General features: G+C 38.7%; 1 protein-coding gene across 1 annotated transcript in view; it reads right to left on the bottom strand.

The window, feature by feature from the left end:
• Positions 1 to 27,153, bottom strand: part of ches1 (checkpoint suppressor 1) — an 83,748-nt gene that overhangs the window by 15,130 nt on the left and 41,465 nt on the right. Inside the window, exon 3 of the mRNA XM_030127846.1 lies at positions 10,479 to 10,630. Within this exon, the coding sequence (XP_029983706.1) occupies positions 10,479 to 10,630 (152 nt within the window). The remainder of the gene's footprint in view (positions 1 to 10,478; positions 10,631 to 27,153) is intronic.

Below are 27,153 nucleotides of genomic sequence, written 5' to 3'. Positions count from 1 at the left end.
AAAAAAAAAAAAAAACTCTCATCAACGCACACACATTTAACACTCGCTCTTGTCACTCAAGCATATTCATGTGAGCGGATGAGTGTGTGTGTGATACATTAAAAGTGAGGTTTGCACTTTCTGCAATGCACACACACACACACACACACACACACACACACACACATACACAGAGGAGCACACAAAGCCGGAGACTCAGTTTAGGTGATCATTGCACCACTAATGAGGGAGGTAATGACGGCATTCCTCACATAGATGGAGACATCTTCACTCACACATCCTGCACACACAAGAAGACAATAGATACAGTTCTGTCGCTGAATTTATGATTTCAAGACAGAGGGACGGAGATAGAGGAAGAAGAGCAGAGAGGAAAGAGAGAGAGGCTGTGAGAGGTTTCCCCAGGTTGAGTGGTCTTTAGCTCCCATTTACCACACGTCTGACTGCTCTTTTCCTTTCCTTCCTCTCTGTAGCTAAAAGGGGGCTGTCCTTGACCACTTCACACACTCATAAACAGACCGTCATCTTATGAGTAACACAAACAAGAGGACAGACAGAAAAACACCTGGAGATGCCGCTGTGAACTGGATTCCACTCATCAGGAGTGTTTTCCTTTTTGTCTGTTTTATGTTCTTGCTAAGCTGCTGAATGAGAGGATTTGGACGTGTGCACTTGATGTGGCTCTCACCTCACCAGATGCAGGGGAAAGATGGACTCGAGGCAGACACACATATATGGGCACACACACACACACACACGCCTGCATGTGCACACACAATTCTACTGTACACACACACACACACACACACGCACACACACACACACACACACACACACACGGAAAGCAAAAGCAGCAAACGCAAATTTCAGCCCTGAGCCACCTGCTGTTGCCATGGAGAGTTGCCACATTGCGTTGCCACGGCGATAACATATTTTTCCTGCGCTAACAGCCTGTCTGTTTTCCCTACCACCCCACCCCCCGCCCATCTCACCCCCCTCTCTCTCTTCCCCCTCTCTCTACCTCCTTTTTCCTCACTCTTTCTTTCTGTCTCTCTTCCCACCCCTGCGCCGTCCTCTCTCTCTCTCTCTCTCTCTCAACAAATGGCTTCACAGCGCGACAGCACCTGCCTTATACTACATGTGTTGCCATGGCGGCGTTCCCGTTGCCATGGCAATCCTGTGCATTTAATGTAGTGGGCGAAAAAAAAAAAAAAAAAAAACTCACAGCAGACGCTCCACCAACCCCACCACCAATACCATCAACATCTCCCCTCATCTTTTTTCTTGGAGGGAGGGAAGGAGAGAGGAAAGAAGGAAATAGAGAGAAGAAGAGGAGAGAGAAGAGGGAGAGAGAGCTCCTCCCTCCAACCCCCCGGAGACTCCCTTCCCTTCCCTCCTTCCATCCATTCTTCCCTCCCCTCCACCTCCTCTCATCCAGATGCTGATGGGGTGTGAAGGAATGCACCATGGAGCTGACCTCCTACCCAGCATGCTCTTCCTCTCCTCTCCACTCCTCTCCCTCCTTTCTCCTTTCCTTCCACAAACACACACACAAATCCTTTCATTTATCACATCCACATCCACCCATTCGGACTGCATGCATAGGATACACACCTACACACACACACACACACACACAGCAAAATTGAACTCAAACACATCGTGCAGACTCACACATACAGACACACACTGGAGGAAAACTGCAGGTGGGGGTTGACTCGTGCAGCGTGAGTTATTATGGTCCGTGAAAAAACCGAGAAGTGTGAGCGACAAAGAGTAGAGGACAAAGAACCGTCATTGCTCTCTTCCTCTCCTTCTTTCCTCCGCCACCCTCCCGTTCTTAGCTGTCCCCTTCTTTCACCTGCTTTTCATTCCCTCCTTTTTTCACACATCTCTTCATTCCACCACTATATCTTCTTCTCCCTTTATATCTGCTCATGCTTTTCATTCATCTTCCACTTGTGAGTTGTGCGGAACTGCTTGAGACAGTCCTTGACCTTAACATAATAGACATGCTGTGCAACCATTCACGGTCATTACACTCCATAACATAATATTCTTGAGACTGAGTGCTCTTGAGAAAGATATTGTGTTATATTGATTGTTCCCACTGGGCTCCAAGATATATATAAAGGAAAACTGTTAATATTTTATTTGATATTGTAAAACGGGTTAAAATTTTTTGTTTTAGTATACAAAGAATGCACAATTCATCATCTTCCTCTTTTAACCCATAAAGACCCACACATCCACTGGTGACCAAAACCCCCCACTGATCTAAAATGTTTAATAACTTCTGAACCATTAATCCTATTAACACATGCAAATAATTGGTGTAAAGTACAGTTTGTCATCTTTTCATGGTCATCAGATATGACCCATTTGGACATTCAGAGGCTCCAAAGTGAACATGGAAACACTGTCATCTTCTACAACATTGATTCACCAGTAAAAAACCCATGGAGTCTGACAAATGACAGTGGATGGGGACGCTTTGTTTATGTTTAGTTGATACCTTTGTTTAAAAAAGTCACTTTATCTTCAATTTTTTCAATTTCTGATATAAAAACCCAAAACTTTAATCTGAGCTTTTTATGAAAATCTACTTGATCAGTGAATGCAATATGAGAAAATTCCTGATTTTCAAAGAAGAAATGCAAAATTCAGAGGATAATATGATAATAAATGGTGATAAATCACTTAAGAAAGGTTAAAAAAGAGAAAAAACCATTTAGGGATTTCCACAAGAGTAGCACTGGGTCTTAATGAGTTAAAGCAACTCTCTGCTATATCAAATGCAGGTTGTATTTTCATCCAAAAAAAAAAAAGTTGCAGATGTCATCATAACAGCTACCAGACGAAGCTATAAGGTCTGCAATGATTGGAAATGCTTAGGCATTTTTAAGGTCACGAATAAACTTCAGTGCAATACAACATGTGTGATTTGATTCAACATGTAAGCTCCAGGCAGCAGACCTTGTTTATCATCTATTTTCATAAAAAAGTGTAACAGAATGCAGTTGCAAATTCTGACCTTCTATCCAAAGCTCCCCTATTGTGCAAAATTATTACACAAAGCTTTAGAGGGTAATAGAAATAATCAATAACCTCTAGTGCTCTGATTTTCCCCTTAAATTTACCATTAAGTGGCTTTAATGTTAGAAAATATTTTACTTTCACACTGTTTCAAACTGCTGAAGCATCTGAAAGAAAACCTCAGGATTAATGTTTTTCATTGCTGTATTATTACTTCAAATGCAGTTTTTTTTATGTGTCTGCATATCTTCACTGATTCAGCCTGACATGTTTAATGCATTTAGAAACTGGGAGGGGATCCAGCAGTATTGAGATGGACCGGGAAGCACATTGTCACCAGAGAAGTGAAGACCTGTGCAACTGGTTTTCGTGTTTTAGCCCATTAGCAACAAATTGTGCATAATGTACAAGCTGTGCATGTACTGTAAATTGCTGCTGGGAAATTTCTAAAGCATACTATAAATTCTTTTTATTGATTTTCTACCTTCAAGCAGCCACTGGTTTCCATTAATTTAAGGGTGCAGAGAGAAAAAAAAAAAATCAGCTGGAACCAGCGTGAAATGCTTTCAAATCAATCAATTGTTTAAAAGCCTTGATATATTTTGTCAAAGTTGTGGTATAAATGTGTGGCAAAGGTAAGCGGCAAAGTTACCAAAGAACAATGTTTTACTTTAGAAGTTGGAGACATTGATTTTTTTCCCTCTGACAAAAAGAAAGGATGGATAAACTGCAGCCATATGTGAATTTGGACAAGGCTTCTATTAAAAACATTTCTGTTCTGCTCCTGTGTTTCATTTAGCTTATAATAAGAAAAGAAAAGACACTGAACGATTCACTGTGATGGATTTCAATCTTTGAACTCTGTTGATTCATATAGTGAGAACAGTGAAATGTTAGCAAAGTCAAAACTAGTAAATGTAAGTGATAAAACAATTACTTGACTGCTTAGAATTGGGCAATAATGTCAAACCATGATGAAGATGTCCTTGATATAAACATAAATGTTCGATAAATTGTTGATATAATTTCAAAATTTAGACAACACCTGAGTCTCATCTTCAATGTGCACGTGTCAGACCAGTAGAGGGCACCCATGTGCTAGTGTAGGAATAAAGGAAGAAAAAGAGGAGGATGCTTTCATTTAAGAAAACAAATCAGCCTTTAAACGTGAAGTAATAATAATAAAAAAAGTAAGATTTGCGTGTGCTTCAGGTGTGAAGTTTGTGGTGGAATCTGTTGTCCTGGGATCTATTCATTTATCAACATTATCTAACTTCATTTCCAAGATAATGGTAGCTACCGTTGAATGCTGTTCAGGAAACTATGAAGGACTATGGAATCAGTATAAGCCCCCCCCCCCAAAAACAAAACAAAAAAAAACCTCATAGAAATCAGTCCACAGCCTGTTATCGCAAATGTTGCTAACCAAAAAAGCTGTTAGCTCAGAAATGGAGTTAGCTGATATCAACAAACCGCAGTCTCTCAGCACATGCCAGAAAACCGTGAGCACGCACAATTAATTTTTGAACCTTTAATTAATAGTTTGACACTTACTTTGATAATAATGATATTGAACTGATAGTAAAATTATTATGGTAATATCTTAGGCCATATTGCCTATAGCGGGTTACCAAAAATAAATAGTTTTGTGACACCAACCAAATTGCTTAGGTAATACTACTTAGCAGAAACTTCCTTATCATTTGGTGCCACATTTCCCCATCTACAGCATAAATCTCTTCAGCCTCAGCACATGCATCATGCATCTACCAGTATTGGCTCCTGCAGACAGAGATTTCAGCAGTCCACTGAGTTTATCAGCAGCCACATTGTGTGACATGGATCTAGTGAGCTTGGGTTCGATGTGTATGTAGACCGTGAGATGATAACATTTACTGAATCACTAGGTCCACCATAGGTAAATGTACAAGAATAACGCAACACAAGCACAAGGATACAGCTACAAATAATGAAATGAAGCTAATGGTCACACCAATACAAAGCTGGTTTTAACATGGATGGTAAAAGTTCCACAATGAAGGGGAAAGAGATGAATGAGGACCTGGTTGTGGAGAATTTTGGAAAAACTGTTGAGGTTAGTAGCATATGTGAGTTACATGAACTGCATGGATTGAGGCATTGATCAGGGTATCATTTCATGCTGACTTCCTATTGGTTGCTGAGTAAACGTAGGTCATAGCAGCAGTCATGCTGTGAAATTCTATAATTAAATTTCTGACTCTGCAACATGGATCAATGATGATCGTGAACCTTTCCATTAGTAGTTTTTAAAGACTTTTTTAAAATGTTTTTTTGGCATTTATTTTAGACAGTGTTGAAGGACAGGAAATGTGGGTGAGGGGGCCAGGAATCGAACCCACGTGGCCCCGAACCTTAAACAAAGTATCTGTGTAAAACCAGTTTTATATGAAAATACCATAAAACTCAAGATTTATTACAGTGGTTTTTCTTAAAATTATTACAAATATTGTTTGTGAGTGATTACTGAAGCCTAGACATGCTTTAAGTAACTGCATCGATAATCAGCCCTAATGTAGCCCAGCTCCAGGTTAGATCTTACCTTCACCCAGATCTTAACCCTAAAATTAGGCCCTGAAGAAGAGCAAAATGAATTTCACAGAAATGACCTGTACACGGCGTACATACAGAAACACACACTGCACACACTCCTCAGGTGCTCTGTCATAAGGGACCCCAGCTACACTACCAACAAATGGACTCTCTTCACCTACTCTCTCATTTCCCACTGTGTGTCACAATGCAAATGAACAACTTCCCCCTGCTCCCACTTTACTACCCCCCCTCTCCACGACCTCTCCTCTCCTCAACCACACCACCACCCCCTCCCACAACCGTGTTCCGAATCCGGCCTCCAATTTGTTCCACTTCCCCATACCTCATTGTTCAAAATGACACTTTTACATTTTATGGTGAACCAATTATTCTGTCTTACACAGTCCGCTGGCTCTGCAAGCCAACCTGCCCGGATCAACTGGGGAGCGGGGTGGGGAGGCGGCGGAGGCGGGGGTGGAGGAGAAGGAAGAGGAGCAGGGTTTTAGTCGGGGAGAGAGAGAGAGAGAGAGAAACAGAGAGGAAGAAAGAAGTGGGGAAAAAAGACGACTAATAGTACCTCTCACTGACAGATCCTCTGGGATGGGAAGAAGAGCCGGAAACAGAGAAGTTAGCGATGGGAAGGGATGGAGAGGGGAGGAAAGGTCAGGAAAGGAGAGGGAAACAACACAGGTGGATGTACAGGGGAGGAGAGAGGTGTGTGGGAGGATTGCGAGGGGTCGGAGGAAGAAGTGAATGTGGACAAAGGAGGATTTAATTGAATGATAAAGTGGTGGAGAGAGAGTGAAAAGAGTGGAGAACAGGGGAATAAATCACAGCAGGGATAAATAAAGAAGACGGAGTACTGGGTGCCCCACTAGTTGTAATGTATGCCTGAGGATGAGCGGGAGGGTGTGTGGGATATTAAAAGAGGAGACAAGAGAGTGAGACGAGCGTAGCAGAACAGTGGTAGTTGCCGGAGGACAGGAAAAACCAAAGTAGAGGATGGACAGAGGAGAGGAGGAATTAAAAGAGAGGGGAAAAAAAAGACACGGTGGGAAATGTGGATGGAGATGACCTGAAGAGGCCCGAACGGAAGGAAACACCAGAGAAAGCGGGAGAGGGAGGAAGGAGGAGGGGGAGAAGAGAAAAAAGAAAAAGGCAACCACCTGTGATGTGCCTGAGGGTGAGCGAGATAGAAGGGAGGATGGGAGTGTTGTTGCATAAAAACAGCGTGCAAAAGGATTTAAGGAAAAGATGGGGAGGGTCAGCTATATAACGCCTGGAGCCAGGTGGGTGGAGAGAGAGCGACAGATGGAGAGAGAGGGACCAGGAAGAAACGGCAGAGAGGGTGGATTTGTCTACGCTAGCAATTTGTTTGAATCAGTAAAACGTCAAAAAATAGCGATGAACGCTTGTCAGTTTTTCAGATCTGAAGGTGATTGTTTTGTCAGAACAAGACTCTAAAACATCTGCTGAATATAATGGCATTTAGTGGGATTTTAATTCAATTTGGTTTCGAGAAGTCCATTCTGGCATTTGGGCTCTTGAAGAAATAGTTTAAAACAAATATACACTCAAATTCCAACGCAGGAACTCACATGTAAACCCGTCTCTGTTTGAATAAAATCGTGACTCAAAGTAGATCATCACTAGAGCTACAGAGAAGAATTAATTTAGCCTGGTGGAGAAGATAAGAAATCAGCATCCACTTGGGTAATTAATTCATAATTCCAGTGACTTTTCAAGCAAAAAATAACAAATATTTGCCGGTTTGATCATGTTACATGTTTCATAATAGTTTTTCTTACATGACAGTTGATTGAATATTTCCAGGCTGTTAACTGATTTAAACACACTGAGCTCACACTTTAAGAACCTTTTTTCACAATGTTTTGACAATTTCAATCTAGACACTTAAGGAGAAGAAACAAGCAACAGCAATACAAGAAAATACTTAAAATGAGCTTAAGTATCTGTGGAATTTGTGTACACTGTAAAAATCTAAATCTTATTAAGTGTATTTTTCTCATTTCTAGTCAAAATATCTCATCACACTTAAAATAAGACATAATCACCTAGAGTAACTTTTCAGTGAGACATAAGAACTTATTTTTAAACAACAGAACTTGTAAATCTTATTTCAAGAAATCTTACCGAGATAATTTTCACTTGAATTAAGCAAAAAAAAAAAAAAAAAAAAATCTCAAATTGAGCAAAAAAAAAATTATCTTGAATTAAGCAAAAAATCTGCCAATGGAACAAGTGAAAATTATCTTGGCAAGATTTCTTGAAATAAGATTTTCAAGACCTATTGTCTAAAAATAAGTTCTTATATCTCACTGAAAAGTTACTCTTTAGGTGATTATGTCTTATTTTAAATGTGATGAGATATTTTAACTAGAAATGAGAAAAATACACTTAGTTAGATTTTGATTTTTTCCAGTGCAACTGTACATTCAGTATATTATTTGAGGCCAGACAAGAATCAAAGACTATTGCTGTATAGTAGACCTAATGCAGGGTTCATTTGCATTTTTCAAGGTCAAATTCAAGCACTTTTAAGGCACCGCACCTTATCACTGGGGTAAAATACATATCTACAGGAATACATATAGTGATGATTTTTAATTTTTATCACAATGATGTACATTGTATTATGCTATAAACATCTAAAATTATGTTTCATAATAGCAAAAACGTTAGAAATTAACGGAGCACACAAAGTTTTATCGAAAAAAAAAAAAAAAAAAAAAAAAAAGGAAGTCACTTTGTGTTCTTCAGGCAAACTCGCACTGAGACAAAGATTAAAATAAAAATGGACCTGGGTCGACCTGAGAGCACCTGGGAATTTTCTTTTTAGACAAAGTTTTATATTTCAAAATGTATCACCTCCCTGTAAGGAGCTTTGGTTTATAATCCAAGCACTTACAAGCACTTAAACTAAAATTCAAACACTTTTCAGACCTTGAAATCACAACGTTGAAATTCAAGCATTTTCAAGGATTCCAAGCACCCGTACGAACCCTGCTAGTGATATGTGGCAATGACAGATGCCAATAGTGATGAGAAAACTTAAATACACCCAACCCATACCTCCATCAGAACATGTAATGAATGTGCAAAGTTCAGTAGAATAACAAACTCCGAGCAAGAATGCAAGCAGCGATCAGCAGATAATTATACGTCTTGATACAAGTGACAAACAGATAAAGATACAATGACATAGTACGAATTGGTCTTTCGTTATACATTCTACTTTTTTTTTATGTGTGCACCTTCTTAAATGAAGTAATTTCAAAGTAAGGGGGTAAATTATAACTTTTTTTCTCCTGGTTTTCATGAGAATCATATAGATATTTATTGATGCTGATTGTAATGGATGATGGATTTAAGACAAATGAAGAGAAGCTTCATCTGAAAGAGTCTAGGGATCAGGTTGAAGGTTTTTCAACAAATCAAAGTTAATCAAAAGATCAATTTGTTCCAAATGGTTGCCTGTGTCTTTTTTTTTTTTTTTTTGTAAATGTATTACAAATGGACTAACCCACTCAGCTTCAGTTCAGTTTTAATATGCATTTAATTCTGCAGGAGCTGAAATCTGGAAGAATATTAAATATAAAGACTGATGAAAAAGTCAAAGCACTTTCTAAGCCTCCGTATTGAAACACAGAGAAGAAGAGCAGAGTCCAGTCCAGGTCGAATCAGACAGAATCTGGTCAGTAATTTGTCATTAGAGGTGTCAATCAAGTCTTTAACCTCCCTACATGTCTGAAAACAGATATGAGACAAAATTTGATAATCACAGACCACTAAAAACACAGGATGCAGAAGTGGATCCAGCTCACTTTATTATCCCTATAGGGCAATTTGGTCTCTTATACCCATCTTAATACACACACGGTACATAGCATTAGCATTAGCATTAGCACACATTAGAAGCAGTGAGCTTCCATTTAAAGTGCTTATGGACCAACTCCAGATCTTCATCAGTATTGTGGTCAGGGGCCCTAACAGCTGAATTAACCTATATATTCTTGTTTTTAAGGGTGGTAGAAATCAGAGGAAACCTGCATAGCATGGAGAGAACAGCTAAACTCAAAACAGAAAGGCTGTGATTTGACTGAGATCAAACCCAGAACCTTCTAGTTGTGAAGCAGAGGTGGTAACCACTACACCACCACGCCGACCCAATACAATTACAATATTCTGAAAGGTTATTATGACATTTTTGCCCTGTGACACTAAAACCTATCAAGCACTGCAGCTTTAAAGAGTGGGACTGCCTAAGGCTGCACAGTATAACAGCTGTCTCAGAAAATATCACACTTTCACCTATCACACTACATGGTTTTATACAGTTATTGTTAATATCATCAGTAAGAAGGAAATGAAAAGAATTAGAAAACACTTTGATTGAACTCATCTGAATGAAAGTATGTGTAAAGAGTCTCATACCGTATTCTTCCTGTTTGAACAAAAGAAATCAAGAAGAAAAATATGTGCAATATCTAATCTTTGATTCAGTGGATTCAGTTGATTCTTTAGGAATAAATCAAAGTGCACATCCCTTTGAACAACATAAATGGGGGAAATGGGGGGAAAAAATACAAGGACAGATGGGTCTGTAGTTGCACTTTCTTTCAATTCTTTAAACTCTTAGATATGTAAATGCGAATATGTGATGATCGTCACTGTTTATACTGTGATATACATTGGAACAGGGCTTTTAAAGGGCCAGTGACATTGTGAATGCATGCGTTTATGAATGAAACACCCAAATCAATCAATTCACACTTGCCAGGCGATTAAGCAAATCATGTTTCATATTAACCAATCAATCAATCATGCAGAGGGTGGACCGGCTTTACCTGTGGTGAAATGTCGGAGGCAGGGTGGGTGGGGAGGTGGAGGGCGTGGCCAGGCTGGGCGAGTATGGATGGTACGGCGTCTTCTTCAGCGCTTGGATCAGATTGTGCCTGTACTCCGGATCTATGGACCACAGGGAGCCTTTGCCTATGCTCTGTAAGCAAAAAAAAAAAAAAACAGATAGAAGGCGGTAAGAGAGAGGGAAGGGCAGCGAGGGGCATCGGGAGGAGAGATGAGAGAGATGTTATTGGAAGCACTATCGGGCCCCCTTAAAGCACATCACAAACAGTACAGCACACTGACCTGAGCCAACAAGTCCAAAGCCCAAACAAGCTCAAAGTCCAGACCTTGTCCCGGATTCTTATTTACCAAAAAACCTGTGCACACAGTTCTGCTGCATTCCCGCCAAGATAAAGACCATGAGAAAAACAACATTTTGTGCATCTACAGGCTCAAACAGTGGTAGATTACTGCTTCCCTTCCCTCAAAATAACACCAGCCACACAACCATTCCCATATTTCCACGGAAGATAACACTCAGACGAATGAAAATTAATATACAAGGTGTCCGAAAAGTCTCCTTACAATTTAACACATTTATGACAAAAGCAAATACATAGACATAAATTGCCTCTTTTAATACACCTCTATATGGGCACTGTTGTGTCTTTGCAACAACAAAGTACAAAGTAACAAAGCACACTAGGAGGAAGGTTTATTCATGAATTCTCTCTGACTTTACTTAAAGCAGTGTGTGACATTCGTCACCGATTTTTCATTAAATCTCAAAAACCCGAGCGATAGCCTAAGTATCACGAATCCATTAATCTTTCTGTGATTATGCACTTGAATCACTTCCCTCGTGGTGAACAACTTCAAAGTGTACTCCATCACAAGCAGTCCGTTTGTTTACATAACAAATCAAAACTGAAACCAAACCATCACTCGGGCCTTTTCGGAATTTCACGCAGCTGCAGTATGGCCGCAGCAGCAACAAACACGGAAGCGGCTTCACTGCTTCTTACTGCTGCGGCTGCGTGGAATTCCGAAAAAAGGTCTGAGTGACAGTTTGATTTTGGTTTCAGTTTGGTATGTAAACCAGGGGTGTCCAACCCTGGTCCTTACATGCTACTATCCTGCATGTTTTAGATGTATCCTTCTTCCAACACACCTGATTCAAATGATAAGCCTATCATCAAGCTCTGCAGAAGTCTGATAACGGCCGTCAGGTGTGCTGGAAGACAAAAACATCTAAAACATGCAGGATAGTAGCTCTAGAGGACCAGGGTTGGACACCCCTGAGTAAATTGTTTTAGATAAAATTGTTTTACATAAAATGCACTGTTTTAGATACATATAAATTTCTTGATTTTAATAATTTTGTGAATTTCAAAAATTTGTGCGTAATATTTAAAATGTTGCATGGACTTGCCCCTCCTCCCTTGACAGACTTTATCAAATCCCACTCTGTCAGTGGGAGGGGTCACCTGGGCCACAGCTCGAGGAAACTGTGAGTTGCCACGCAGGCGCAGTACTTTTGGACAAACTACACTTTCAGTCACTGGAACTGAACATTGGAACAGTTTACCACTCAACATAAGAGACTCACAGTCATACACCTCCTTCAAATCACAACTTCAACATTGGATGAAGGAAAACCAAGACTGCGACCATCAGTAGACTGTCCTCACTGTGTTGTTCTGTGTGTTTTTATGATGTTTTGCCTTTTTGTCAACTGTTTTTTCTGTCACCTGCCTAGGGACTACAGATGGAAATTAGCACTGCTGCTACAATCTGGCATATTTACAGCTGCAATTGTTGTAGATGTTCATTAATGTGCACTGTCCCTAATAAATAAATAAATAAAAAAAATAAAATAAAATAAAATAAAATAAATAAACGGCCTGCTTATGATTGAATACACTTCGAAGTTGTTCACCGTGAGGGAAGCGATTCTGGTGTGTAATCATGAAAAGACTAACAGATTCGTGATACTTAGGCTATCACTCGAGGTTTACAGATTTTATGAAAAATTGGTGACGAACGTCATACGCTGCTTCAACAAAAAGTAACTCAAGATATTAATATGAATGGCAGATCATCTATAGGGAAAACCAGCGACTAGTGGAGTGATTCCACTTAAAGAAATAGATCCACTTATATACTACAGGCACCATTAGTTGCACAAAGCACATCCAGACGGTACTGGATTTCTTGCCATGTTGGTTGTATCATAGCCTCATCAATGGCATCAGTGAACTTTTACTTCAGGTCGCTGACGTCCCGTATCTTTATTCGATATCTTTAACATAACCCCATAGAAAGAAATCCAGGGGAGTGATATCTGGTCAACAAAGTGTCCAGGGAATTGGGCCATCCTTTCTAATCCACTGGTCTGGAAATGTTTGATTTAGGAACCCACCAACATGCAGTCCCCAATGTGATAGTGCATCATCTACCTGGAAAATGATGGTTGGTTGAAGGTCATCCAGTTTTGGTGACACATATTCAGTCAAAAGGTCAAGGTAAACATTTGCAGGGGTTTATTTAACAGAACCTATTTCATCAACAAATGCAATGTGATTCAAATCTTTGCTAACCGCTGAGGACATGAGTTCATGAATTGCTTTTGTAATACATTTTTTAAATTGTAAGGAGACTTTGTGGACATCCTGTAGGACATGCTCAATGCCATCTTGCTCAATACTTCCCAGTCCTTCTCTCCGTCTTGGAGGATGAAAAAAAAAAAAAACTCATGAAGCTTGTTCTGATTAAGACACAGGGAAACTCTTTAACTTTTTCCACTCCAAAAGCGATGATGGCATGTATTTTTAGATCAAAGCAGTTCGTACCCCCCCACTTCTCACCTAATGAAGCTGTCGGCTCCCAATCTCAGAGAAACCAGCCTATAGATTATAGAGAGAGGGGAGGGAACTGAGACAGGCCGCCATGAAAATACATTCTCTGTCTTTATCTCTCAGAGCCTTCTCCACGCTTTCATCTGCCTTGTCATCTGAACGTGGTAAAATCTAGAGTTTGTGTACGGCAGAGAGGAAGACGGAGAAGAAGAAGGAGAGGAGAGGAGAGGGAGGCAGAGTAAATATAAAATTAAAGCCGTCCTGTCTCATGTTTTGCTCACTTTGTAATGCTCTGTGATATGATACAGGTACAGGATAGAGGGAGGGGAGATGTCAGAACTGCTAGTTTCTGATTTTTTGCAAATACTGTAAGGAATCTGTTACAGGGAAATGTCAGATATGCCAGAGCTGTGTTTGAGAGCAATAATTGGAGACAAATTCTAAGAACGTTAAAAGAAAACACATGCATTTTTACACAGTGGCTTAAGCATTTTTTTTCTGGTTTTCTCACATACTCTGTATAAGACACTGCAAACGTCCAAGTCCAACATTAGGTTTGTAAGTTTCGTAAAGTTATAATGACAATATATGCATTTCTCTGTCTCCGTATTAACCCTATAAAAACATTTGTATTATATTTCCTGCACCAGGTTCTGAGACCTCAACAAAATCAGTACTTGCCTTAAAGCGGTCATATTTTGTTAAAGCCACTTTTATTTGTCATTGGTACATTTATTTGTTTATTTGGACCCTAATAGTCCATAAAGTTTGAATGTGAACCCTCCAGGTGCTGCAAAGCTATCTTTATATTAATTTCTACAACCCGTTTTAATTCCTGCTTAATTTGTTACGTCTATAACTATTTACGTCACGACATTTGCACATATAAGGTCAAGACTTCCAACGAACTTTTCTCAGAGTACGTCCTAATTGTTTATCAGCAGCAGCGGTTGTAGTCTGTACTGAAAATATGGCCAAACTTCGAGCCGATTACCTAAAGTGTTCAGTTGTTGGTTGTATTAATGAACACAAGTGGCTGAACAGAACAGAGCAGCATGGTCAACAGTCTGGAGGGGGTAAAGGGCCAGCGCTCAAAATGACCTTTCCCGTGTCATTACTCAGAAATAGGGTTGAAGATGGACCTGTGGAGCTGAATTAATGAAGAATTCAGACCCATTTACATTTACAGTTTATGTAGACCACAGAGAAATGTTTTAAAATGCATAATTTAATTTAAAAACGCAAAATATCACTCCTTTAAAAACCTGATTTATATGACCTGATACATGTTTTCTGCCCCCTGGTGGATTATCATCTCCAGTCTTTTTCAATATGGCCGCTTTCGTTAAATCATCTACACACTTTTTGCAGGAAGGTCTTTGGTCATTTTCAAAAAGTTACATTAAGAATAACATTTATATTGTTATTCTTTTTTTTTTTTCTTTTTTTTTTAAATAAGTACTTCATATACTAAAATAATGCATAGCTATTTGATAAATGATTCTTTATAGTACAGTTAAACTGAGTTAAAAATGTGTGTATTAAATTTGATACTGCAGGTATATAAGGTGCTTTATAAAAAGGCACAAATGTGAAAAAAAATATTGTACACAAAACTATATGGCAAAATGTTTTGTTTGAAAATTGTTAAAAGCTAAAAATTCAACTGAAATATTTTTTCAGTTGAATTTTGTGGCTAGTTTTGATGGGTCAGGTTTTACAGGATTAATATACAATCCAGATCTATGGGAAGTATGTGAAGCACTAAAAATAAGAACTGCTTTTATGAACCAAAGTGGTAGTATTTAGTGTGACCACCCCCCAACCCCACCCCCAACATGACTTTAAACTTTTTGTTCAGACAAAATGAGATTTATTGCCTTAATTTTCTGATGTTTTCAACCAGGTTTCATTCAACTCATGTCAGATGTTTCTAACTGTTTTTGCTGCTTCATGTCAAGGGGTCAGAGGTCACAATAAACAGTGACTTGAACCTTTAGAACCCATTCAGTTCAGTTTTTTGTGTCTTTTAAAGCTGTGCATATATGTCCTGTATTTTTCTATTGTATCTGAAGAAAGGCGTGTGAGAAATACATGTACAGGGTGGGGAAGCAAAATTTACAATGAACATTTAGTTGTTTTTTCTCAGCAGGCACTACGTCAATTGTTTTGAAACCAAACATATATTGATGTCATAATCATACCTAACACTATTATCCATACCTTTTCAGAAACTTTTGCCCATATGAGTAATCAGGAAAGCAAACGTCAAAGAGTGTGTGATTTGCTGAATGCACTCGTCACACCAAAGGAGATTTCAAAAATAGTTGGAGTGTCCATAAAGACTGTTTATAATGTAAAGAAGAGAATGACTATGAGCAAAACTATTACGAGAAAGTCTGGAAGATACTATTAAAGAAGAATGGGAGAAGTTGTCACCCGAATATTTGAGGAACACTTGCGCAAGTTTCAGGAAGCGTGTGAAGGCAGTTATTGAAAAGAAGGAGGACACATAGAATAAAAACATTTTCTATTATGTAAATTTTCTTGTGGCAAATAAATTCTCATGACTTTCAATTAACTAATTGGTCATACACTGTCTTTCAATCCCTGCCTCAAAATATTGTAAATTTTGCTTCCCCACCCTGTATGTTCATTCCAACCCTGCAGAAACAACAAAACTGAATGACTTTTGCACAGTATTTGATGTTTTCAGCCACGCAGATAAGTTAGATTACAGCTTTTGTCACAATTACATCAAAAAAGAAAAAAGAAAAACACGCTGTTACTACTTTTTTATCAACAATATAATCCCCACAAAAGCACGAGAGAAATTTATATATAAATTTCTCTCAATTCAGTGCTATTTACCATTGAAGAAAAGAAGCACAAGTACATAATTTTTTTCCTTTTCTTTCATACGATACATCCCATGACCCCTCAGATTTATTCAGACATATACTGGGCTCATGTCCAATATACTTTAAAGATTAAGAACTGCACTTAAGTACACTGTAAAAGTGAGATACAATATAAAATGATTGACTCAAACTTACAGTAACACGCACAAGCTAATGTCTGGTGATGATGCAAAACCCAATTACTTATATTTTAACCCTACTTTAAACTTTACAAAGTTCGTGGAAAAAGGACAGTTGGAAAAAACGGTTTAGGTTATGATGGTTATTTTTCAACATATGCTCCATCTAGGTCAATACACTTCTGCAACCGCTGATACTGTACCAGCCTTTAAGTCCATCTGTGTGAAACTGAGGCTATGACACTTAAACCATGTCAAAGCTATGTTCTTTTTCCACGCCCTTTCTGAAGCCCCCTTGTATTAAAGTGTCAGTCTGTATTTTTTCCTCTTTACATTGGTTGAACATTCCACAGTATTGTAAGTCAAGCTGTTTTTTTCACTTCATCGTTGCTCTGTTTTCAATAATTAGAAAATTTAACTCATCATGGAAGATTTAGGCCAATCATGGGTCGTTCCAGAGACTGGGGGATGTTAAAATGGGTCACAACAGCAGCATGGCAGCTCCTCTAACTGTGATGTTGTGGGTTTATTTATCTATAGTGACACGATAATGTCCTTGTTTCAGTCAATGCTTACGACACTGAGGAGAGAACTGCAAGAGGATGATGGGTATTTTCAGATGCCTGTGGGATTCCTGCCTCCTGTAGCTTTAAAATAAAAACAACAAATGGGATATTTCTGCCAGATAAATATGTAAAGTATATGTACATAAAATAAAGCGGCCATTATTGTTCCGCCTTTAAGCGGAGGCAGTCACAGAAGCAAATCTACATCTACATCTATGTACGTTGAGTAAAAGGCTGGCATTGGAGGAGAGAAGTGCGGTGTTTGGATCATAACTTATGGATATGACCTGGGATGTAATGTCTCTGAAGAAACCATAAGACAATATCCTACAAGAAAAAAGATATTACTGTTGAAAATATCAGTGAATAGAGGAGACAGTAAAAAAAAAAAAAGAGAACAATTTGAAAAAAAAAAAAAAAAATCTTAAATTTCACAATATTTTTGCTCATTTATAGCTTAATTTTATTATTATTCTTATTTGTAAAAGTGTAAATGCACATAGATTTCTCATAGATGCAATGCTTTTTTTTTTTTTTCAACAAATTGTGACGTAGCCAATTTTTACTTAAATTTAGTTTCCATCTGTTTGCTGTGTCTTTCCAGATCTTCATATAAAACATTAAACATTTCTGGTTAAACACAACCAGAACCTTCTTGCCCCCTCTCCTCTGTTTATTAGAGCCATGTCTAACACAACCTAAACTGCTTCCTGCTGGTGACAAAATGTAACCTAGATTATTTCAACCCATAAGGACCCAGTGTGACTTTTGTGGCTGTTACCAAATGAATTTTTCTCTCTATTTAACATTTCCTAAGTGATTTATCTTTTATTTAATATTATCCTCTGAATTTAGCAGTTTTTCCAGTGGAAATCATCTATTTTCCTGTGTTTAACTGACTGATCATGTAGATGTACATAAAGCCTCATAGTAAATTCAAAGGTTATTATATCAAAACAGAAAAAAAAAGAAATAGTGTCTTTTCAGTCCAATCTGTCATTAACTGAACATAGACCCAGTGTGTCCATCCACTGTCATTGATCCACAGTAACTACAGAGCCTCTGAATGTTCAAATGGGTCATATCTGATGACCATGAAAAGATGAATAACTGTATTTTACACCAATTATTGACATGGATCGATAGGAATAGTGGAACAACAGTTTAGATCAGTAGATGCTTTTGGTCAACGGTGGATGTTTGGATCTTTATGGGTGAAATTCGTAGATCATTCACAATTCACATTTCTGTTTTTGTGATTTTCCAAAAGTTACTTTTTTTATGGACACGCAACTAGTGAGATTTAGGGAGGTCACATTACACCATATATTAGCAAAATACAGCCTGAGGGCCATCGCAATCTGACCCACCACCAGAATTACCCCAACAGAATCTATTTTTGATGGATTGATGGCATTGATTTGTTTTGTCACAAGCATCACAAGTTCAAGGCAGTCAGCTTCCAACTTACTTCCCAGACAGAAGAAGTCAACCATGCAAAAATATACAGTGAAAGTTAGTTACACACACTCACAAAATACACAAAGTCATGTCGTGGTGAAGTTACGAAAGAGAAAGACCACATCCATGTTTTACATTACGCAATGTGTGTCAAATGTGACCTACGCCAGTGATCATATCTGTTGATTGGTGAGGTGAACGTGAATTTAAAAGCTGATACTGCCCTTAACAGGACTCTTTTTATGTAATGTTTTCAGTGTGTCCACCAGATTGACACATACAGCTGCCAACAGTCAACATTTTCTAACATAAAGGTCTTGTGTTCTGAACTCAGCCTTTGGCGTTTTGTCGTGTCAACTCCATTCATATGGTTTAATATAACAGAATATCGTCACTGTCAGGCGGAAACCTCTTATGTCCAAAACAGTTATTTTTCAGGAAGCTGGAAAAACAATGTATATTCTAAATAAATAAGTGGAGTTAAGAGATGTAGTCATTTTCAACATTTTTCATTGGTTAAATATTTCTAAAACCATCAGGCCAACATGAAGACTGACCAATAGAATCATTTTCCTGACAAAAAAACTAAAAGAGACCGAAAAGGAACTTACGAGGTTTCTGCCTGACAGCGACGATATGTTTCATGTTCCACTTCCACTGCTCAGTGAGTGTCCCTTCACCTACTTTACCCTCATCAGTGTGTCCCTGTGGAAGAAAACCTGTACTAGATGCAGACACTGATGTGTCATGAATCTCAAATCATACACTACAACATTGTGCTAGTTTTGTTTTATTCAGTGTAAACAGGTATCCAGTATAATGAGGAGTGTTCTCAAGAGCATGCTACATGATCCAGAATCATGTAGAGTGTCTGTTTAGACTTTGTGTCTTATTGTGTCTTCTGGGATGACCAAAAACCTGCCAGAAACTGTGCTCCAACTCACTCCAGCATCCAACTTATCAGAGCAAGAAGCTAATAGGATGTGTGCGCACTGTTGATCTGCGGCCCCCTGTCTGGGTCTTTGCATTAGTATGTCAGTTGTGTTGTACACAGGCCATATGTGCCATGTTCTGCTCTATGTGTCTATGCATGTGCGTCTACATGTGTGTGTACGGCTGGTTCCCTAGGGAGTGTGATATTACCCAGCATGGTCGGCTCCTGGGAGTGCTTCTATTACTGCCAGCAACGCCTCTCCTGGAGAGCATGATATTACACACACATACACTCGCTCCCACAGAGGTGACCCCCACTGGGCCAAATTTCCCCTTGCACCTCCAGCCCGCCAGCCGTTTGTGTATATATGTGTATATGTGTGTGTGTGTGCCTACTGTCTGCCCGCTTGCCAGCCGATTAAATCAATGCTCTCTACAGACGTTCTGTCTGCCGGGGCCCCTGCCTCTGCCAAGCAGCCAGCCAATCAAAATGCTCCATTCGTCACCCCCCTTCTCCCCCGGTCAATAGGCCAATCACAGGGCGCAGCTCATAGGAAGGGTCTGTCACCTGGGTTATAGCGGTCGCCTTGGCAACAGGCATCATCTGGGCTAGAGAAGGTGAAATGGAATTCACAAAGTTGAGAAAAAGGCAGCAAGCCTCAAAATCGATTATCAGGAAGAGTATTTTAAGGTCAGAGGTTGATTTAAAGTTTTCTGTGTGGATGTACAATGATACAGTATCACAGATTTAAAAGGAGGATCCTCACACAAAGGTAGATCTAGCTTTAGATCCGGCCAGCGCGGCAGTCTTCACATTCTCTTGAAACTGGATTTTTGGAGCCCAATCACACCATTTCCTCTTTTCATCCTTGTCTGGTCTTGGTTTCTGTGATGAGTATGTTTTTTTTTCTCCACATTATGAGTCTATTTGAATCCCATCTATGTGCTGGAATAGTCACTCTGCTGAAGTGTTTGCAGCCAAAGAGCAGGATTACACAACAAATAATCCACAACTCAAAATGTTAACCCCTACTTAAAAAGATATCTCATACACAGTGAAAGTAAAACTCAGTTTAACTCAGTTGGTGACAATTTAAGCCAAGTTACCATGAAAAAATAGATTTAATTCAAACTATCCCTGTAGTGAGGATACATTTTAATAACAAAAAAAGCAGCCTTTTCATATATCAAGATTATAATGTATAGCTAGGTGTTGTCAACACACCGTAACTTGCATTGGAAACGGTACAACATGAGTAAACGCCAAAAGGGGAAGAAAGAAAAGACAAAGGCATAGAGAGAGAAGGAAAATGAGAGGGAGAGAGAGAGAGAGAGAGATGATTGTGTGTTGCCAACATCTGTTTCCTGTGTTACATAAGCTGTGGGGGCTGGTCTCACTTGGAAATGGGAGATATTAAAAAGTCCTGCTGCCACTGACCCTGCATGTAAGACTATACCTCTGCTACTACATCCTAGCCCGCACTATTACCTTTTCACATCAATAACCATCAACACTGACAAGCTAAGTAACTACCATTCAGGACATCACATATGCTCTATATCACAACTAAAAAGCAGCATTTCAGTATGAACCCATGGCTATCCATTCTGTGACTTTAGCATGTATTTGAAGACATTAAAGACAGAGCAGGACCTTCTGGGAAATACGCATATTTACTTCCTTTCTCGGAGTTGGCTGAGACTGACAACACTCCCATATGCAACTGTTACATATGCAGAACAGCCAGGATGGCTAGCTTAGCATAAAGACTGGAGGCAAAGGTAGACAGCTGGCTCTGTTTGAAAAGAAAAAAAAAGAAACAAAAAAAAAGACCTCCAAAAAAGAAAGACAAGTTGACTGAAGTTTATGTGCGGCACTATATCATTTTCTTGGCTTGTTGATTTAATAAACAAAATATCACATGTGAAATACTAAGGCTTGGATGGGATGAAAAGGCTGAAACCTCTGGACAATACTAGCTTGTAGCTGTTTCCCTTCCTGGATTGCATGTCTGTTTTTATGCTAAGCTAACTGGAGCTGGCTGTATATTTTGTGGACCGCCATGAGAGATATTGATCTTCTCATTAAACATTCAGTAAGGAAGCAAATAAGGATTTTTTTTTCCTCTGGCCCAAGTTTTAAGATTTACATCTTCAGTGGGAATAAATGGGATTAGGCAGAGTACCCCAGAGTAAAATCAAAAAAACATCTAGACACTGTATAACATATTGCTAGTGGGCACTTCTTCAACAGAATTTAGAAGTAATTAGTCTTATTCTATAACTGTTTAACCAACATGAGCATTACTGGTAAGTGTTAAACTCTGTGCATCTCCAAAAATTAAAAATAAAGTTTTTATTATTTGGCTATTTCAAATGGAGAAAATACATTTTCATCTCAATAAGTGCATAAAATGAAAGATTTATGGTCCATGCAGAGGACAAAGCTGCAAAGTGACCATCGAAATGAAAGTCAGTGTGCAAAGAAAATGTGTGAGCTATCAGCATTAAGCGGTTTTGTTGTCCAGTACATTTTCATGTGCAGCGTGACTTAACCCACTGTATACGACTAATCTCAAGTATTATGGCGGCGGCATTTTTTTTTTTTTAATTTTTGATGGACATGCACAGTCAGAGTAAAAGCATTAAACCTAACTGTGTTTAAGCCTGATTAACCCACTGTGATGCATGGATCTGTCGTTACTTACTGCATACATACAGATAAACAGAGGCTTAATTATATACTGTACTGCAGGACTCGTACAGTGTGGACCACATAAACTATAAATTGAGATGTACAGCACATAAAAAACCCCAAACAGCTGAAGGTCTGTTATTCAAAATGAAGCAGACGTTTCAGTGCATGTTGCGACAATACGGAAATACCCTCCGCTGTATTTCTGAGACAGAAAGAGGAAAAACGAGTCGGAGAAAGTGGATATATTTTCAGAAACCTGTTCCATACAGAGCAGTTCTGTTACCTACTGAGAGCCATATGTGATGTTTATTTGACAACAAAGAGACAAGAGGACAAAGAGGCCCTGTCAAGTGTAAGAGTTAAACTCCGGGTGTACAACAGGCTCTTTTTTGTCAGCTTGTACAAAAAAAAAAAAAAGCAAGGTAATATGTGGACATTTTCTTCTACAGGTGTTATGAATTGACTTTTCTTCCAGAACTACCAAACCTGTTTTCCATGTGGTTTTAATTTAATCCCAAAGGGTTTCTCCAGACTGTGGACCACTGTGGTTGTCATTTGTGCACTTGAGTATTTTTGCGTGTGAAAATACAATCAAATCGAAGGCAAAGTTTAGAGAAGTTCACGACACTTGCCAACCCTGCCTCCAGTTTTGAATACATGTCACGGTTGCCAGATTAAAACTGACACTGGACTGTAAACAATATTAGGCGTCTTTCCATCAACTTATTGTTATGTTTATATTGAAACTTCACATTAGAAAATGGTGATGGAAACACCTAAGGTAGTTTTTGGTTTATCTGAAAGAGTGAATGTGCATCATAGGAATGTAAAAACTTTTTTTTAGTATTTTATTATAGTGAACTTTAAACGCAGATGAGTAATCAGCTGTTTTCTACTTCAAGAAGATAAAGAAGAGGAGGAAAAATGAAGAATTAACTATTTAATTTGCTTTCCTGTATGTTTCTATTAACCCATAAAGGTCCAGTGCTATTTTAAGTGCTGTTTCAACGCAAGGGCACACAGACGTGAACGTATTGCGATGCATCGAGACGGATTGGCTGTCATGATGTGTGCTTGTGTCTCGAAATGTGCTGTCCATTTTTTTTTTATACGCGACACAGCGACACATGCAATACCATACGTCACTGGCAGGGGTAAAAGGCAAGCGTTGTAGTTTAATTTAACACATTGTTACATTTACAGAAGAAGAAGACGGTAGGGATTCACCAGAGTCTCCAGCAGAAAGTGAGCCAGTCGAGCCAGCAGGTCGGAGACAGACATTTGGAAATATTGGAAATACCTTTCCTCGTCTAGAATTTGCATAGGTTGAACAAGAGATTGGAATTCCCCGTCCTGATTCAGTCTCTGCTGCAGTTCAGAGGCCGGACATACCACCGCACGTGTTGACTATATAGGCAGCCTAAGGCAGTTCCCAAATGAATTTTTCTCTGTATTTAACCTTTTTTAAGTGATTTATCACCATTTCTTATAATATTTAGTGTTTTTACCCCTCGGCCCGAAGTTGGCCGAGGGGTAAAAACACTAAACACAGTAATCGTTTTGTCGTCTCTCTGTCCGTCTGCCTATTCAACAATGTAATCGAATTATCTGAAGAATGCATTGACATATCTGGACCAAATTTATACTGTGGATGTATCTTGGCATGGAGCAGAAGCCTACTTTCTCAAGGTCAAATGCGACATGTCCTTTCAACAGCGTAATCACATTATCTGAAGAATACATGGAGATTTCTGCACCAAATTTACACAAAGACAATTCCATGTAAATTATAGGGCAGTAACTTACAACAGAATTTTACACTATTTTTGGCTGAGGGGGATTAAAAGTGTGCAGTATGATATGTTTTTCAGTGTATATCAGGTATACTCTTACATTTAATTTTCTGATCATGCAGATGTTCATAAAAGCTCAGATTAAAGTTTTGGGTTATGATAATAGAAACAGAGAAAACTGAAGAAAATATGACTTTTTCAGGAAGGATATAATTAACTGAAAATAAAAACAAGCGTCTCCATCCACTGTCATTGATCCAACTCCATGGGCATTACTGATGAATCAGTGTTGTAGAAGATGACTGTGTTTCCACGTTCACTATGGAGCCTCTGAACGTCCAAATGGGTCATATCTGATGACCATGAAAAGATGACAAACTGTATTTTACACCAATTATTTACATGTATTGATAGGATTAATGGATCAACAGGTATTAGATCAGTAGATGATTTTGTCCAGCAGTGGGTGTTTGGGTCTTTATGGGTTAGAGGAAAACAACCTCTTCTTCCTCCTCCTCATCCTCCACTGGACCAGGTCACTGATGCTGGTATGAAATGCTGTCAATTTCTCATTTATTTCATAGTGCTGATTCAGGTCTTGCTTCCTCTTAGACTTGTCACAGTGGCATAGTTTTAACATACCTACATACCTGAAAGTACTAAAGAACAAAGAGCACACAGATGTTCACATCACATCCCCTCAGCTACACTGAAGAAAATTTATGTGACACCAAGGCTTAGCTTAACATACTTTAGTCTGACAAAATATTTACTGCAGAAACAAACACATCACACAAGCTTCAAACCATTAGAAGAAAGCCAGATATATATTTTCAAAGTATATCAAGGAGGCATTTGTTCATTTTCTGGCTGTTAAGATAAAGTGTTTACTGTATCTCATCAAATAGTGGCTGGGGCATTTATGTTCCAAAAGAGCAGAAAGTAACAGGCCTTTATTTCTAATTCCTTCTGTTTGATAAGTACAATTGCTCACATTTAGCACTAAGCCTCATCATTACACTGGGCAGCTTATATTAATAATTCACTTGACAGAAACCATTACTTTCTTAATAACACTTTTATTGTGAAATTGTTGCCATTTTGCAGAGCCTGTACTTTACTAATAGCCACAGTTTTTATTATATTAGCACACATTCACTTGCTGTGGGTGGAGTTTAGATGAGCAATCGAGAACAAAGTGATGAAAGTGGTATGATTAAATTCTTGAATATATTAAAATAAAGCAGTGTAAATGTACATTATGTTTAATATGCATCATATGACCATAACAGTGTATTAACCCTGACCTGTATTTGGGGACCAGTCTTTATTTTTTGAAGTTAACCTCACCCTCCGCCATTATCAGAGTTGTAATTGACTTCCATTATTTATCTGAGGAAACACAGTACTTAATTACACTTCCTAAAGAGAGACACCATCTTCACTTGAAACCTAAAGTGTTTTCACACTTAGGCTGGAGTGAGTTTACAAAATTAAAATAATGACACCTTCCAGGCTTTGCTGGTTTTTAGTTCAGGCTTTATGACTTCATGTAACTGATTGAACTGAGGCAAGAAAATGTACGTTCTTCAAAGTAAGGTAAATTTTCCCTTATTCAAGAAATGCATTTTCATTATCACCATAAGCACAATCATGAGAAAACACTGTGACCGCCTGAACCAACGGATTGATACGCTCAATCAGAGGCGCTCACTATCATTATATCATCATGTGTTCATAGAGTTGTTTCAGTAATAGCAGTCAAGACTAAAAACCTGTTTTGGAAACTCTAAACGACCTTGACCTTTGACCACAACATCCTTTTCATTTCCTATATTTTTTTTCATTTTCTTGCAATTTTTCAATGTTATTATCTGTTCTGTTAACTTTATTCCACCACTGTACTGTAATTCTAATAGTTCTGCTATTATTAACTATACAAAATTACTGAAATATTGGACCATGACACAAAATTATAATAAACCCGTGTCACTAGTTCTACATTAAACTCATAAAAGATGAATCAGATTCAACAAGATGAAGAGTGACTGTCAAATAATGGTGAACAATCAGGAAATCATAGTAAAATATGTCACATGTTAATGGAGATGATTATCATGATTATGTACATTAAACTGAATTATTTCTATTTCTATCATTTATATTTAAATAAATGTGCACAGCAACATTCTAAGTCCATGTACATCATGTCAAAAATGATTTTATTTGTACTTGCCATGCATTCACAGTCAAACTTTGAACCTATCAGATGGAGCCACCATTTAGCAAATCATGAGACCCCAGGAAGTCAAGCAGATACTTTCAGATAAACAGGATGGCGCTAACTCTGATTAGTTTATTTCTCCCAAGTCCTACTGTTATCATTAAAACTCAACACTGCTTTTGCACACTGCACATGTTGCTTAGTTTTGTGATAGCATCGAACATTGAACTCAGAGAAACACTGTGAGCTACGTTCACTTCAGATTCTCTACCTCAAAATCCAAAAAAAACCCCCCCAAAAAAACAGGGCACCTCTCATCCGAACGGGCCAAGGTTAAGTTAGAGGTGACACACTTAAGTGCAACACCACGAGACATCATAGTGAGTCTTAGATTACAAAACTGCCTGTTCTCTCTGCCGTGATTTCATAAGAGGCTTTGGGAGATATATCACTGTGAGTGTGTGTGTGTTGTTACAACACTGATCTTTAGCGCTGATCCAGAAGTCTGAGGGCAACAACACTTGTCATTAAGGCATGTCATTCGGCACAGTGAAGAATCCTGTTTGTAAACAAAGCCATGGCAACCGTGGGAGTTGCACTCTCTCACGCTCCCTCACAACTTTGCGCTCTCACACGCAAAACTGACACGCATATCCACACACGCACGCACACGCAAAGCAGCCAGCTTATTCTATACTAGTCCCCATCTTGTCATCTGCCTGGATATGACCCAGAAATACAGTCACTGGAACAAATAGGCCACTGTCATATTAATCTCCACCTCTGTAAATTGATGGAAATATGATTTGGTGTGTTCTCAGTAAGCCACGTCTCCTCGCTGTCCCCTTTTCCCTGGCCTTCGCTGTGTGTCTGTCGATCACAGCGATAACTTGACCTGCTCATAACCAAATCCCATGCCTTTCTTCCTTTTTGCCAAAGGAGCCGTGAGTAAAAACATAATGCAACAGACAGAAAAGAAATATCTTAGCCCCTGTAATTGCACACTCTGTCTACAAAGACATAAACAGGTAAAGGAAAATGCAAAAGAGGGAGGGAAAAAAGAGTATTCAGATGCAGATATTCTCAGTGAAAACCTTTCAATGG

This window comes from Sphaeramia orbicularis, chromosome 24 (genome assembly GCF_902148855.1).
Source record: "Sphaeramia orbicularis chromosome 24, fSphaOr1.1, whole genome shotgun sequence".
Taxonomy (NCBI): domain Eukaryota; kingdom Metazoa; phylum Chordata; class Actinopteri; order Kurtiformes; family Apogonidae; genus Sphaeramia; species Sphaeramia orbicularis.
Note: the sequence above shows the minus strand (reverse complement) of the source record. Positions and strands in the feature narration are given on the sequence as shown.